Source organism: Bos taurus, chromosome 3 (assembly GCF_002263795.3).
Source record: "Bos taurus isolate L1 Dominette 01449 registration number 42190680 breed Hereford chromosome 3, ARS-UCD2.0, whole genome shotgun sequence".
Taxonomy (NCBI): domain Eukaryota; kingdom Metazoa; phylum Chordata; class Mammalia; order Artiodactyla; family Bovidae; genus Bos; species Bos taurus.
Genome location: NC_037330.1, coordinates 15856626 through 15870712, shown reverse-complemented (window position 1 = coordinate 15870712; position 14087 = coordinate 15856626). Strand labels below are relative to the sequence as shown.

The window sequence follows — 14087 nt, the reverse complement described above, 5'->3', positions numbered from 1 at the left end:
TTAAGAGACAGAGTGCCAAGGCCTTGGCTAGTTTGGGCATGTGAGCACTCCTGCTGCCCCAGCTGTCCTCACACAGAACCTCAGAAATCGCTGGTGGGCAGAGGGGGAATTCGAGGAGAGGACAGAGTGGGACTGAAGAGGGTAAGCAGCTGCACTGGATCAGACTGTGGAGCAGATCCATGACTCAGATTTTTGCCTTCAGATGTGCCAAGTCCTGAGTCCCAGTCGACACCAACTGGATTCCCTGGATCTTCTCTATCCAGCACTATTTCCATGGGAGAGAGGTGGGAGGGGACAGGGTCCTCTAATGAGGTCGTACTTTCCAAGGTACATAGTGAGCGGGAGCGCAGGAGTGAACAGAGAAAGGAGTGGCTGGCCTGGGGTCAACACGCCTAACTCATCCATGGATTTGGACCCAAATCAGAGGCCCAGTCTCCTTCACACTGGTCCTCCTACTTCTTGTTTCCAAGAAACATTTTCCAGCTGGAAAACCTTAGACTCTCGAAAAATAAGTATCCCAAGGGGAAGAGTATGAGGTGTTCTTAACTAAAGAAGCATAAAATAAAATAAAACATAAATGAAAGTGACAAATGGAGGAGGGAAGCCTGGAGGATTTACAGTTGGATTCTGTTTCTGCAACAGATTCCATGTAACAACTAAAATAACATCAATTGGTTTGAAACCAAGGTGTTTCAGGGAGAAGCTCATCTTCTAAAACTGACATTAAGCAGATGTCTTGCTGAGCCCTCTTCTTTACCTCCTCCCCAAATGACTCAATTTGTGCCACCTTTTACTTCATCATCCCTTTCCTTTTGCAGTTCAAAGAAGCCTCTTGCATGAAATCTTAGGGGAAAAGCTCAGCCCAGCACATATCCTGGAATCTTTTGTCCATTTGTCCCTAACTCCTGAAGGGTCCACAGAGTGGGTCCAGCTCTGCTGTGGTTCAGTCGCTCAGTTGTGTCCAATGCTTTGCAGCCCCATGAACTGCAGCATGCCAGGTTTCTGGGTCCTGCACCATCACTCAGAGATTGCTCAAACTCACATCCATTGAGTCAGTGATGCCATCTAAACACCTCATCCTCTGTTGTCCCCTTCTCCTCTTGCCTTCAATCTTTCCCTGCATCAGGGTCTTTCCTAATGAGTCCAGCTTTAGAAATTGTATATTGAAATGGGATTCCTACTAATCAGTCTTGGGGTCCCAAAAGTCTTTCAGATGCCTGCAGAACCAGAAAGCCTTCCGAGGCCCATTCTGGGTACTAAATATTGTCAGCTTTCTCTCTGCCTTGTAACTGTCATCATAAAATTCTTTATGGAAAGATGCTGGACTTTGATATATCTGCTTAGTGGGTGAAATCTCTCAAACACACCAGGCCTGTGCCAACAATGTCAAGTTGTTCAGACAATTATATACCCTGCTTAATGGTTGATAATTACACCGTTACTGGGATTGCCAAGAGAAAACAATGATTAAGACTATTTACAGCCTGCACACACAAATTCTTCCTTTCCCTTCCCACTAGGCCTTGCCTTGGCCTGCATGGTGTCCATGGTAACCAAACAGGAAGCCCTACCTTTTGGTAAAGGCACTTGCAATAATAATCAGGAGAGGTACAAAGTGTTGGGAGACTGGGGGATGGGAGGAAGGGATTCTCAGCCATGTGAAACCCTGGAAAGAAGTGACTCAGCTAGAAAAGTCCCATTTGTAAGAAAAAAAAAAAATGCCACCAGGGTTCCTCACTGTGTCTGACCCCAGAGGGAGGCAGCTGATTTTAATTTGGGTAAAAACACAAGTGGAGGGAAGCTCCCTGTCCCTGTGTATAGATAGGTATCTATGCAGCAGGGCTGATGCAGAAAGAGAAGATGAAAGGCAGGTCCTGTATTTTTAATACAGGGGGTGGGTATCAGTTCCTCCTCACTCGTTTATTCTCTCCACTTTGATCACACCTTTCTGCTCAAGGAACAAACGCTTTCTTCCAAGCAGCTGCTGAAGCCCCTGGAGCAAAAGCAGGTGTGAAGACCACACCCCAGGAGAAGGCAGGGAGGGGCCAGGGTCTGGCTGGCCCACTGCCCAGCTCTGCCAGAGCAGAAGCCCAGAGATGCGGGAGTGAGGAAACCAGGGAAATGATGGCTCCCAGGCTCTGGCTTCTTGGCCGGGGCATAGCGCCATGCTGAGAGGGAGAATGGCTAGTATTTAAAAATAACGGAGGCTCCCAGCAGGGCCGTTCACCTATCAGCAGCTGGGCTCCGTGCAGGCCAGACTGAGAGCTGGTTCTGAGGCACATAGCTGGCGCCCCAGGAGCATCTCTGAGACAGGAAAGCTTTGGCCTTCGGGCGGCATTTCATTCTTTTCTGGAAGGAAGACTCATTCCCTGGTTTCCTGGTGACAGCTGGAGCTGTGCCAGGCAGACTCCTACCAACCAACGGGAGGTATTTGTTCTGAGCCCTTACACTTACCCATGGTTTATCCCAAGCCCGGTGCTAAGCCGTCTGTCATTAACTCCTGCCCAGGACCCACTAATAAGTGCCTGCCCTGGGTTTCAGTCAAAAAGGGAGAGGACGGTGTCCAGTCATGACACGGCAGCACCAGAGCCCTCCTGCCCCACAGCCCAGGCCTCTGACCCCACGGCCTCCGCTGCTCTGAGCAACTGGCTGCTGTCAGTCCCAGGAGGCCTCCATGCTAGTGAGGAGCTAAACCCCTGCCCACTGCGGGATGGAGTCATTTCCCTTCCAGAAGGAGGGTCTTTTGTTTCCTCCTAGAGAAATGGGGATGATGGCTGAGATCTGAGGGAGCCCTGGAAGGCTTTTGACAGGGGTGCAGAGAGGGCTCCTCGGGGTGGGCTGCCGTGACCCACCAATGAGATGTAGGAATAAGCTTCGGGCCTCCTGTACCCCTCCATCTCCACCCACACCTCCCCACCCCGCTCCAACACACAGCCTTAGATTCCTGCGTCTTCTCTGACCCTCAGTTTCCTCTTTTGAAAAGAGGACCCTGCGTGTTTACTCTGCTCTGGGAAGAAGGTCAAAGAGGTCAAAGGGCCCGGTTGTCTGTCCTGGTCAGAAAGCAAGGAGAGGGGCAAGAAGCCCTCATCCCGACCGACCGGTGAAGGAGCAGTGGGGGTAGGCACGCTGAGGACTTGCCAGCCCTGAAGGCGGGTGCAGCTCCCTGTTGCTGACAGAGCGCGTTAACATAAGCACTGCAGTCTACCCTCATCAGCAGCCAGGGAGGAGGGCAGAGCAGCCTCCCGTCTGCACTTCGTACTGGAGAATGCTGAGGTCCAGCAGGCTAAGTGCCCTGCCTGGGTCCACACTGAGGTCCAGCTATGGGCATTCAGACTCTGGTCTGAAACTCCCTACCCACTGCCCTCCCATACTCCATACTGTGTGGCCATGTGATGGGCACGAGTGTGTGTCAGGCTAGGGATGGCAGGGTGATGGGGCAGGAAAAGTACACCTTGGAAGGAGGCAGCACAGCTGCTGGGCATCTGGGGAGGGATGGGGACGCTGTCACAGGCTAGCCGGCTGCCAGCACGGGGAGGGAACTGGCACTCGGAGCTCAGCACCCCAACATTTGGATGCAGAAGCCAAGAGCTGGCCCAGGGCCAGCTCATCAAACCGGGACCAAACCCGTGGCCAACCCAGGCTAGGACCTAGGTCTCTCATGGTCGGCTCAGAGCACTGGCCCCCGTGAGTTCTAGCTACACTTTGAGATGTGGCGCCAAGGTCTGTGGGGCCCAGGGCACAGGAAAGAGGACAATTAACTGCAGGCCCTGATGGGAGTGGAGGGTAAGACCCATGGCCAGCTTCGATCAGCCCATTCCTAGGGGTCTGTGAGGAGACCGTGAACTGTTCGGGAACCAGGACCTCTTCCTATCTCAGACAAGGAAATGAAAAAGCGAGAAGCTGTACAGACGTCACATCTGTCTTTTTACGTACACAGACACACACACTGGCCCGTTAACTAGCAGCTGGCCCCGCGCCCAGACAAGGAAGGCCCCCCGAACCTGCTGTAAAGGGATCGCTCCTAGCGGCATCCTACGGGTGGGGAAGGGTAATGGGCGGCGGCAGATACTCACCATGATGCCCGTGAGAAGACAGACACCTTTCCCACAGTACGTGTGGGGCACCATGTCCCCATAACCAATGGAAAGGAATGTGATAGAGATGAGCCACATGGCACCCAGAAAGTTACTAGTTACGTCCTGCTGGTCATGGTACCTGCCGGGGGAGGGGGGGGAAGACAGGAGTTAGTCAGTGCAGCTGCCATTCCGGGTTCTGGGCATACCTGGACAAAGAAGGACAATTTGCTGAGGCAGAGAGAGCAGCGATAGTGGCACACAGAGCTCTCCAGGAGACGGAAGCTGTTGAGGCTCTGCCCACCCAGGTCCTGCCTGCAGCTCTCTGTCCATCCCCCCCAACCCCCCCGCCTCCCCAAAAGCTTGGTCCCGGCGGTAAAATGTTTTGTCATGATTTGCACCATATTGCCATATTGCAGACGTCCTTTTTGGTAAAATGGCTTTGGATGAAATCATGCAGTAATAAAATTTAGATTTTTCCCTTTCAAGCTGACAGTCTAAATGTATGTGGATGTGATTAATCTGAAATCACAAGCTCCTGAACAGGGAAAATGTCAAAAAAAATCACCAAACACATTTAGCAATTTCCCGTAAGAAGGTTGATGGAGCCCAAAGACTGGCACCTCCCTGGTGTCTGGAGGGAGGCTGCGGCAGCTGGGGTTCTTTTGAACCTGTTTCCAGGGAAGTTTCCAGAGTCTTCGTGGGGGCATGGCCTCCTCTTCTGAGCTGGACGGAGGCTCGTGGCTGTCCTGCCCTGGGAGAAACTAGCTGGAAACATATCCCCACCATTCCCTCTGCCCGATACTCATTCTACCCCATCCCTCACGTCCCTCCCTTCATCCCCAAACACCAAGGCTTGCTGTGTGCCAGGCTCTGTGTCAAATACTGAAATAGAAGGATGAACAGGATACCAGCTCTGCCCTTAGGCTTCTCAGCCCAGGGGAAGGGCCCATTTTAAGCATGTAGACATTTGAGGAAGAGTAAGGACAAGGCACCTGGAGGGCAGGAGGGAAAAGACAATGATCTTGACCCCAATGTAGGAGGGTTGGTCAGAGGCTGGAGTTTTCCAGGCGGACCAGGGGAAGGGTGTTCTGGGCAGAGGAAATAGCTTTGTGAAAAGCTAGGGCCCAGCGTGAGTACAGCAGGTGGGCCTGGCGGCACCTGGGGTGGCAGGGCAGATGAATGAAGGTGGGTGTTTTTCTCAAAATGTTCTCTCACAGGATAAGCCTGAACGACACGGACATCACTCCTGGATAAACTCTTACCATCAGCCTCTTGGAGGCCACTGGATGGGAAAAATGATTTACGGCCAGGGGGACCAAACCACCCTGGTTGGATAGAGCAGAAAGTCATTTAGGAGCCTTAATCCATAGAACTGAGTTACCAACAAGGCTTACATGCATGCTTGGGACAGGGCTGAGTACAGGACACCCTCAGAAAGTATTCGCTGCTACTGTCAGCGCTCTCCACGTCCCCCACACGGCCTGGCGCCCAGTGGGCAACTGGCCAATGTTGTTCTTCTTTCCCTTACCCCCACCCCAAGTCAGGTGTGCTGGAAAGGCTGCAGATACAGATGCATCTGGAGAGGAGCCTAAAAGCCGGGAGAAGCCTGACGGTGAGAAAGGAGGTGGAGGGCGTGTGAGTGGTGAAAGCCAAGGGCACAGTAATATGGATTTCATTTATTAACTCATGGGGCTTCCCAGGTGGTGCTAGTGGTAAAGAACCCGCCTCCCAATGCAGGAGAAGCCGGAGATGCACGTTCAGTCCCAGGGTCGGGAAGATCCTCTGGAGGAAGGCATGGCAACCCATTCCAGTATCCTTGCCTAGAAAATTCTGTGGACAGAGGGACCTGGCAGGCTACAGGCCATGAGGTTGCAAAGACTTGGTTGAAGCTGCTTAGTATATTTATTGACTCGCACTATATTAGTTGGAGCCACACAGTACAACCTACCCTGTGGCTAGTACTTTGTATACAAACACTTTAATTCTCACAACATCTTGTAATGTATTTTTACAGGTAAGCAACTGGAAGCACAGAGACATTGAGCGACTTGCCCCAAAACACACAGGACGTAACCAAAGTAAAGCCCATGCTCTTTTCACTCTTCCCTCAGCACCAGAGAGGTGGAGACGACTGCTGTGTGCATGGGGGAATGGTAAGGAAGATTTAGCAACATGAGGACACCTGGGCTCCAGGAGCAGGTGATGAGGGAGCCGTGGAGACAAAGGGTCTGATTTGGGAAGGCCTTGAATTCCAGGGTAAGAGGCTTGGATTTGGTCTTAGAGGCCTTGGAAATGATTCCAGGTCCTTGAGCAGCCAAATGACAAGATGACATGGCCCACTGGGATGAGTGGTCTGTTGGGTGGTGAACGGGAGGTTTAAAAAATGCAGCCCTGGGGTGGGGTAGCCAGGTGGGGAGCAAATGGCAAAGCCAGGATGGAGGTGCAAGAGGCAGCCTTCACCGCACATCTGAGCCTGGCCTGAGCAGACCCCAGTAAGCACATCATTAGGGGGCTATTCAGCTGCAACTTGAGGCTCCGCCAGCAGTCAGAGGAGGGTGATTTTAGCCTTTCATAGCTGTGCACATGGGAGCATGCCCGGAACTCCAGGGGGCGCCTGAAGAGCAGACATCCCCTCCCAAAGCTCAGCTGAGAAGATGCTTTCCCTCCCCTCCCCTACCTGCTCTGCTGGCTCCCCAGTAACACTCTGTTGCTACCCTAAGGGCACCCTGGCTGCCTACTCTGCCCAGTTGCCCTCATCTCCCCAGGGCTGGGCCTGTGTCTGCTCACCTGGCTATCCTGGAGTAGCATAGGCTGATGATGTCCAAATCTGATCCCCAAGATGGAGTGTGGCCTGCCCTGGTGCTCCAGCCCCATCCCAGGTCTGACGTGGCCTTGGACAGGCAGCCACTCTTCCCTTCCCATTCCCCAGAGCCCTGGGGCTCTGCCAGGCCCTCGGGCTGATGTAGTCCCCTCCACTCACAGCCTGCTGCTCTTTGGCTGGGAAGAACAGTGGGGACCCTGTTAGGGGAAGCACACTGATTGAAACCGCCCACCCTGGCCAGGCACCACAGTAACCATTTGCGTGAGTTGTTTTATGACAGGAGATCCTGATAAGGAATATGGAACCAATAAGCCACCACCAACCGGAAGAGTTCGAGAAAGGTCTAAAGGAAACATCGCGTGTCCGTCCACTTCCCAGAATCCCTCTCGCTAGCATCCATCTTGGCTGAGCGATGCGTGCACCACCAGGAAAGACTCTGAATTAGAATGATTGGCCAAAGACCACCTGGAAACTAATCCCATCACCATAAAACCCGAGACTGCGAGCCACGCGGCAGAGCAGTTCTCCTGGGTTCCCTTACCCTACTGCTCTCCACCCGGGTGCCCTTTCCCAATAAAATCTCTTGCTTTGTCAGCACATGTGTCTCGGATAATTCATTTCCGAGTGTTAGACAAGAGCCCAGTTTCAGGCCCTGGAAGGGGTCTGCCTTCCTGCAACAACCCCGCCTCTCAGGGCCTGTGCTGAGGTGTTGGTGGGGACTCCTTCCATCCAGGGATGCACTTCGGAGACTGAAGTGGCAAGACTCAGTGACAGACTGAATGTAGGGGCACAGAAGGGTGAAGACTTAAAGATGGCTCCATGCCACAAGCCAGCAACGCGTAAACACATGTTGCAAAGTCAGGGTCTTCAGTTCATCAGACGTTTCCTGGAAGGGGTCAGATCTGAGGACGGTGACTTCAAGGCAGTGCCTAGACAGGAGGTGAACCTGTGATCTTGAGCTTAGCTCGCCTGGCTTCAAGCCCCAGCTCTACCTTAAGTAGCTCAATGGCTGTGGGCAAATGACTTAACCTCTCTGTGACCTAGTTTCTTTATCTGCTGATAGGAGGATTAAGGAAAATAATCCACCAGCAATATTAGCACAGTGCCCAGCCCAGAGTAAGTGCACACTAAATGTCAGCAATTACTGTTATTGCTGAGAGTGGTAAGTGTTACCAGTCTGAGGAAAAAATGTACAGAAAAATACGGTGGCAGAAATTTACAAGTGCAGTGGGTGGAGGGTCCCAGTAAGGGAGAGAAGTAGATGAAGGAAAGGACAAAGATGAAGGGAAGGACGAAGATGAAGGGAAGGACGAAGATGAAGGGAAGGATGAAGATGTCTTGGTATTTGGGCTGGAGAACTATCTGATGCAGGGATGAGAGAAATCTGTCATTTCCAGGACAAAGAAGGGATATGGGACACTTGGTATCTGAGAATGATTCTAGCAGCTACATGCAAGGCTGATTAAAGAAGGCAGGCCCCAGACAGGGAGTTTGCAGGTGTCCAGGGAGAGGCAATGGAGAAACCTGAATGCCAAACCATGGGGTTTGGACTTAATTTGCAGCCTGTCCTTTGTGGATTTAATTGGCTGATTGACTTATTGGCTGTGCATGTAGGTTTCCAAAGTCCTTCTTTCCTTGCTTAAACTTGTGTTCCCAAACTGCTCGGCTGCCCTCAGGACCTTGGCCCATCCTACTCATATGTGGGTGGACTCCGAGGTAAAGAGATTAGACCTCAGAGTGGATTAAATAACAGCAACCAGTCATCTGTCTCTCTTCTTAAAGTTGAGGTGTGATTTCCTGCTTTATTTTTCTCTAAATTCTCCTTATGATCTTGTGGGTTTCTTTTTCATTCACCATTTAAAATCCTCTGGTGTTAATTATGCGTGCTGAGAAGAGGAAAAGGGGATCTTGAGGATGTTATTCATTCATTGTTTGTCCAACTTTGAAGATCTCCCTCCTGACAGGGGCTATAGAAGATACGGGATGAACCGGACATGCACCCTACTTTCCCGTGGCTTGGAGCATTGTCATGGAGATAAAACACACAGGCAACTCACCAAGCAGGAAGTGATGAGTGAGAGAGCCGGGTGGCTGATTCAGGACTGTGGGAGTGGAGAGGAGGGAGAAATTGTTTCCAAATCTACTCACAATTTTAGAGTGGTTTACACTTGCCACAAATTCACGTACTAATCTCATATTTTTTGCGATACAGAATTTTTTTGAGAAAAGAAATCCCAAGTTTTTCCTTAAGAGCTAAAGAGGAAAAGCTGTGGGCATGTTTTTAGGGTTAGTATAGTTATTAATTTATCATTAGAGTGTGGACTATGGTTTTTTTTGCTTTTAATATTTTTGAAATAAATGATAGGTATGGAAGATTGTATGACTGGGTAAAAATGGTAGATGCTATTTTTGCTTCCTCCTCATATCCGTCTGGGCTTCCCTCAGCTGGTGAAGAACCCACCTGCAATGCAGAAGACCTCAGTTCGATTCCTGGGTTGGGAAGGTCCCCTGGAGGAGGGATAGGCTACCCACTCCAGTATTCTTGGGCTTCCCCAGTGGCTCAGATGGTAAAGAATCTGCCTGCAATGCGGGAGATCTGGTTTTGATTCCTGGGTTGGGAAGAGCCCCTGGAGAAGGGCATGGGAACCCACTCTAGTATTCTTGCCTGGAGAATCCCATGGACAGAGGAGCCTGGTGGGCTATGGTCCATGGGGTTGCAAAGAGTCAGACATGACTGAGTGTCTAAGCACAGCACAGCTTATCCCTCTACAACTCTCAGTTTTAGTTTCCTGCTTTTAAAAATAAGTGGACAACCAGGAATCCCCAGACATCTGAGGAAAGTCTCAAATATTAAACACACAGACCAAATCAGTCAATTAAACAAACAAAGAAAAAGGACTCTGGATCACAGACAATTAACAGAGAAGAACTCTTAAAACAAATTCTGTAATTAATATCTTAAGAGAGATAAATGAGATATTGAACCATGAGACAAGGATGGCATATACCAAGAAAGTCCTCCCACAGGGCTGGAAGATAAATAGAGGGAGTCTCCCAAAAGGCAGAAAAAGAGAAAGAGAGGAAAATAGGAGAAAATTAGTGAATTAGTCTACCAATTCAAACACTGTTTCAGAAACAGAGAACTGGCAAAAAAAAAAAGGAGGAGGTGAAAGAAGGAAAAGAGGGCAAGAAGTAATCATTGAAGATATCATTAAAAGATTTCCCAGAGCTGAAGGACACACGTTTCTAGATCAAGGGCCCACTGTTCCCAGCATAGTGGATGGAAATAGACTCACAGCAAGACACATTATGTGAAATTTCAGAACACCAGTGGGAAGAGGAAAGATGCTATGGTGCTTCCAGAGAAAGAGAGGTCAAACAAAGAATCAGATGTCAGAGTGACTTTGGACTTTTTCACAGAAACACTGGAAGCCAGAAGGCCATGGAATAAAGGTTTCAAAATTCTGAAGGAAAATGATCTCCAAACCAGCCAAGGCTTTCAAAGACGTGCGTCCTCAGCCCCCTTTCTTCTGAAGCTACAGGAGGGCAAGCATCACCCAAACAAAGGAGTAAACCCAGGAGGAAGCCCTGAGGTGGAGAAAAGTGGGGATCCGCAGAGGAGACAGGCCCAGGGCGACGGTACCTGGAGGCCCTGCGTGACGGTCACGCAGGCATGGAGAACAACCTGTCCAGACAGGAGCAGCTCAGATGACTCTGGGAGGTATTTCTCCAAGAAGACGTAATTGATAGAAAACCTGCAGGGCCCGAACACACTGAGAAGAAATGTAAACAACCACCAGAGTCTCAAGTAAAATTAGTGATAAATACACAGCAAACTAAGCAAATGAGCAAACATGATAATTAACCAGGAAAAACAAAAAAGTTCTGCAGGAAAGGAAAAGTTGTCCTTTACTACAAGGCTTAGCTCTGAATAGAGTCAAATTAGCGTTGGCTGAGTAATGTAAACACTGATTACTGATCTAACCAAGATAGTGATATAATGATGAAAGGGGAATGGGGGTGGGATACAGGAAGAGTTGCTGCTGCTGCTGCTAAGACGCTTCAGTCATGTCCGACTCCGTGCGACCCCATAGATGGCAGCCCACCAGGCTCCCCCATCCCTGGGATTCTCCAGGCAAGAACACTGGAGTGGGTTGCCATTTCCTTCTCCAATGCATGAAAGTGAAAAGTGAAAGTGAAGTCACTTAGTCGTGTCTCACTCTTTGCGACCCCATGGACTGCAGCCCACCAGGCTCCTCCGTCCATGGGATTTTCCAGGCAAGAGCACTGGAGTGACAGGAAGAGTTGGAGGGAAGGAAAGGGAGCTAAATCCTTATCTTAGGATAAGATAAGGAAGGGGACAGATGATGCTGAAACTGCAGCACCGAAAAACAGCAATATGAGCATGTCATGAAGAAACGTGGAGGTAAATTTTACAATTAGTTAGCAAAAGGAGGTAAATGTAGCTACTCCTGGAGAAGCATAAATGGGAAAAACGGGTGGTGGATAGCAAATACCACAGAACAACTGAGTCTAAGTGTATGCAGCTGTAACTTCCATAATATCAAAATGAAACTAAACCTAAGGAAAAAACAACATAAATATACATAACGTAAAATTGTTATGAAGCCTGACAATAAAATAAGCACCCTGGAACTCACTGTCCTATTGCCCCTGCTTGCGCGTTCTGACCACCTTCAGCCTCCCAAATCTCCCCAGAGATCACCGACATCCTGAATTTCACGTTTACCATGTTCTTGCTTTTCTTTACAGTGGTTTTCCTTTAAATTTTTTTAATTTAATTGAAGTATAGATTTACAATGTTGTGTTCATTTCAGGTGTACAGCAAACTGATTCAGTCATATACATATATATTCATATTATGTATGTTCTTTTTCAGTTACTTTTCCCTTATAGGTTATTATAAAATATTTAGTATAGTTCCCTGTGCTATACAGTAGATCCTTGCTTGTTATCTATTTTATATATAGAAGTGTGTATATGTTAATCCCAAACTCCTCACTGCTTTTACTTAGGTATGTATACCTACCTAAACAATATATAATTTAGTTTCGCTTATCTCTGAATTTCATAAAATGAAATCATACTGTAAGAGTGGGATAGGCAACCTCTAAAATGACCCCCAGTAACTCCAGTGTTCTTGCCTGGAGAATCCCAGGGACAGAGGAGCCTAAAGGGCTGTCGTCTATGGGGTCTCACAGAGTCGGACACGACTGCAGTAGCTGCAGCAGCATTCCTTCTCCTGGGGTATTCACACATTTTTGTAATCCCCTCCTTTTAAGTGTGGGCTGGACCTAGCAACTTGTTTCTAAGGAATAGAACATGGCAGAATACGGCTGTCATGTCCAAGGTTTGCTTATGAGAAGACTGTGGCTTCTGTCTCAGAGATCTCTACTTTGATCTCTTTTGAATACTCTCCCCTGGGAGAAGCCACACATGTGGTGGGGGACCTCAGCCTACCCACAACCACATGAGTGAGCTTGGAAACAGAAACCCCTTAAGTCAAGCCTTGAGGTGAGACGACAGGCTACCATAATCTCATGAGAGACCTTGAGCCGGAGGTACCCATTTAAGAAGTCCCTGAATTCCTGACACGGAGCGACTATGAGGGTGAAAATGTTTGCTGTGTTAAGCTGGTAAGTTACAGGACAACTTGTTACACAGCGGTAGATAACAAATGGGGCTTCCAGGTGGCACTAATGATAAAGAACGCACCTGCCCATGCAGGAGACGTAAGAGATGCAGGTTCAATCCCGGGGTCGGGAAAATCCCCTGGAGGAGGGCATGGCAACCCACTCCAGTATTCTTGCCTAGAGAATCTCACGGACAGAGGAGCCTGGCAGGCAACCATTCACAGAGTCGCAAAGAGTCAGACATGACTGAAGCAATTTCATGCATGCAGATAACTAATACAATGAACTTTTCTCTGAATTGCTTTTTGCCATTCAACATATATGTTGATATTTGTGACCATAATGTATTCTCCTTACTGTACTGCGTTCCATCATATTACTACACCATCCCTTATCCATTCACCTATCGATGGCCACGTGGGTGGTTTCCAGGGTTTGCCTCTAATGGGCAATACCGCTACAAACATTCTTAATCACGGCTCCTGGTTGTTTAAGAGTTTCTCTGGGACACTTACTTAAGAGTGGATTTACTGGTTTGTACATATTTAATGTCATTTGAAAATGTCATGTTCTTTTCCAAAACACAGTAAAAATTAGGTTTCTACCAGTAATGGACACATGTTCCTGTAACTCCATGTCTTTACCAACACACTGTCATCTGACTTTAATTGTTGCCAAACTAATGGGCAAATTGGTATTGCATCATGCTTTTACTTTACATTTTCCTGATGAAATCTGAGTGTCGATTTATATGTTTATTGGTCACTCATATTTCCTCTTCTGTAAAGTACTAGTCATGACTTTTTTTCATTTTTCTATTGGTTTATTTTTGTCTTTTTTTCTAATTCATTATAAGAGTTCTTTATATATTTTAGATAAAAACTTTGTCAGTTTATATGTTGTAAATATGTTCTCCCAGTTTATGCCAGGTCTTTTTACTTTCTTTATAGTATTATTTTTCTTTATAGTATTTTTGATGAACAGACGTTTTAAATTTTACTGTAGCTGAATTTATCATTTTAATTTATAATTGGTAAAAAAAAACAAAAACAAAACAAAACAAAACAAAATTTATAATTGGTGACTTGTATAATTTGTTAAAGAAATCCTTTCCTATCTGCAGTTTTAAGACTTTCTTTTAAATTTTTCTAAATGTTGCTTTTCATATTTGTCTTCAGTTCAGCTAGAATTGATTTTATGTATGGTGTGAGATAGGGATACAACTTCATTTTTTTATATGCTGCTGCTGCTGCTGCTAAGTTGCTTCAGTCATGTCCGACTATCCCAAATCCACTTAATGAGCAGTTCATCCTTTCTCCACTGAGAATGCTACCTCTGTCATATAGATTATATGTGAAAGTGAAGCTATTTCTGGGTTCTCTACTCTGTTCCATTGGCCTTTTTGTCCAACCCTGGAGTTAGCTCTTTGTAGCCTTTTCTAGGTACCTTCTCAGAGCCTAACACATAAAAGGTGCTTAGTAAATACTTGTGGAATGAATATGGCCTGCTTCTTGCTTTTCCTGTCCCCTTGTGAAA

General features: G+C 47.9%; 1 protein-coding gene across 6 annotated transcripts in view; it reads right to left on the bottom strand.

Annotated features, from left to right (window-relative positions):
* KCNN3 (potassium calcium-activated channel subfamily N member 3) overlaps positions 1 to 14087 on the bottom strand; it is a 176617-nt gene that overhangs the window by 30996 nt on the left and 131534 nt on the right. For all 6 annotated transcript variants that reach the window (XM_002685991.7, XM_005203798.5, XM_005203799.5 and 3 more), the window contains one exon: positions 4074 to 4215. In XM_002685991.7, the coding sequence (XP_002686037.1) occupies positions 4074 to 4215 (142 nt within the window). The remainder of the gene's footprint in view (positions 1 to 4073; positions 4216 to 14087) is intronic.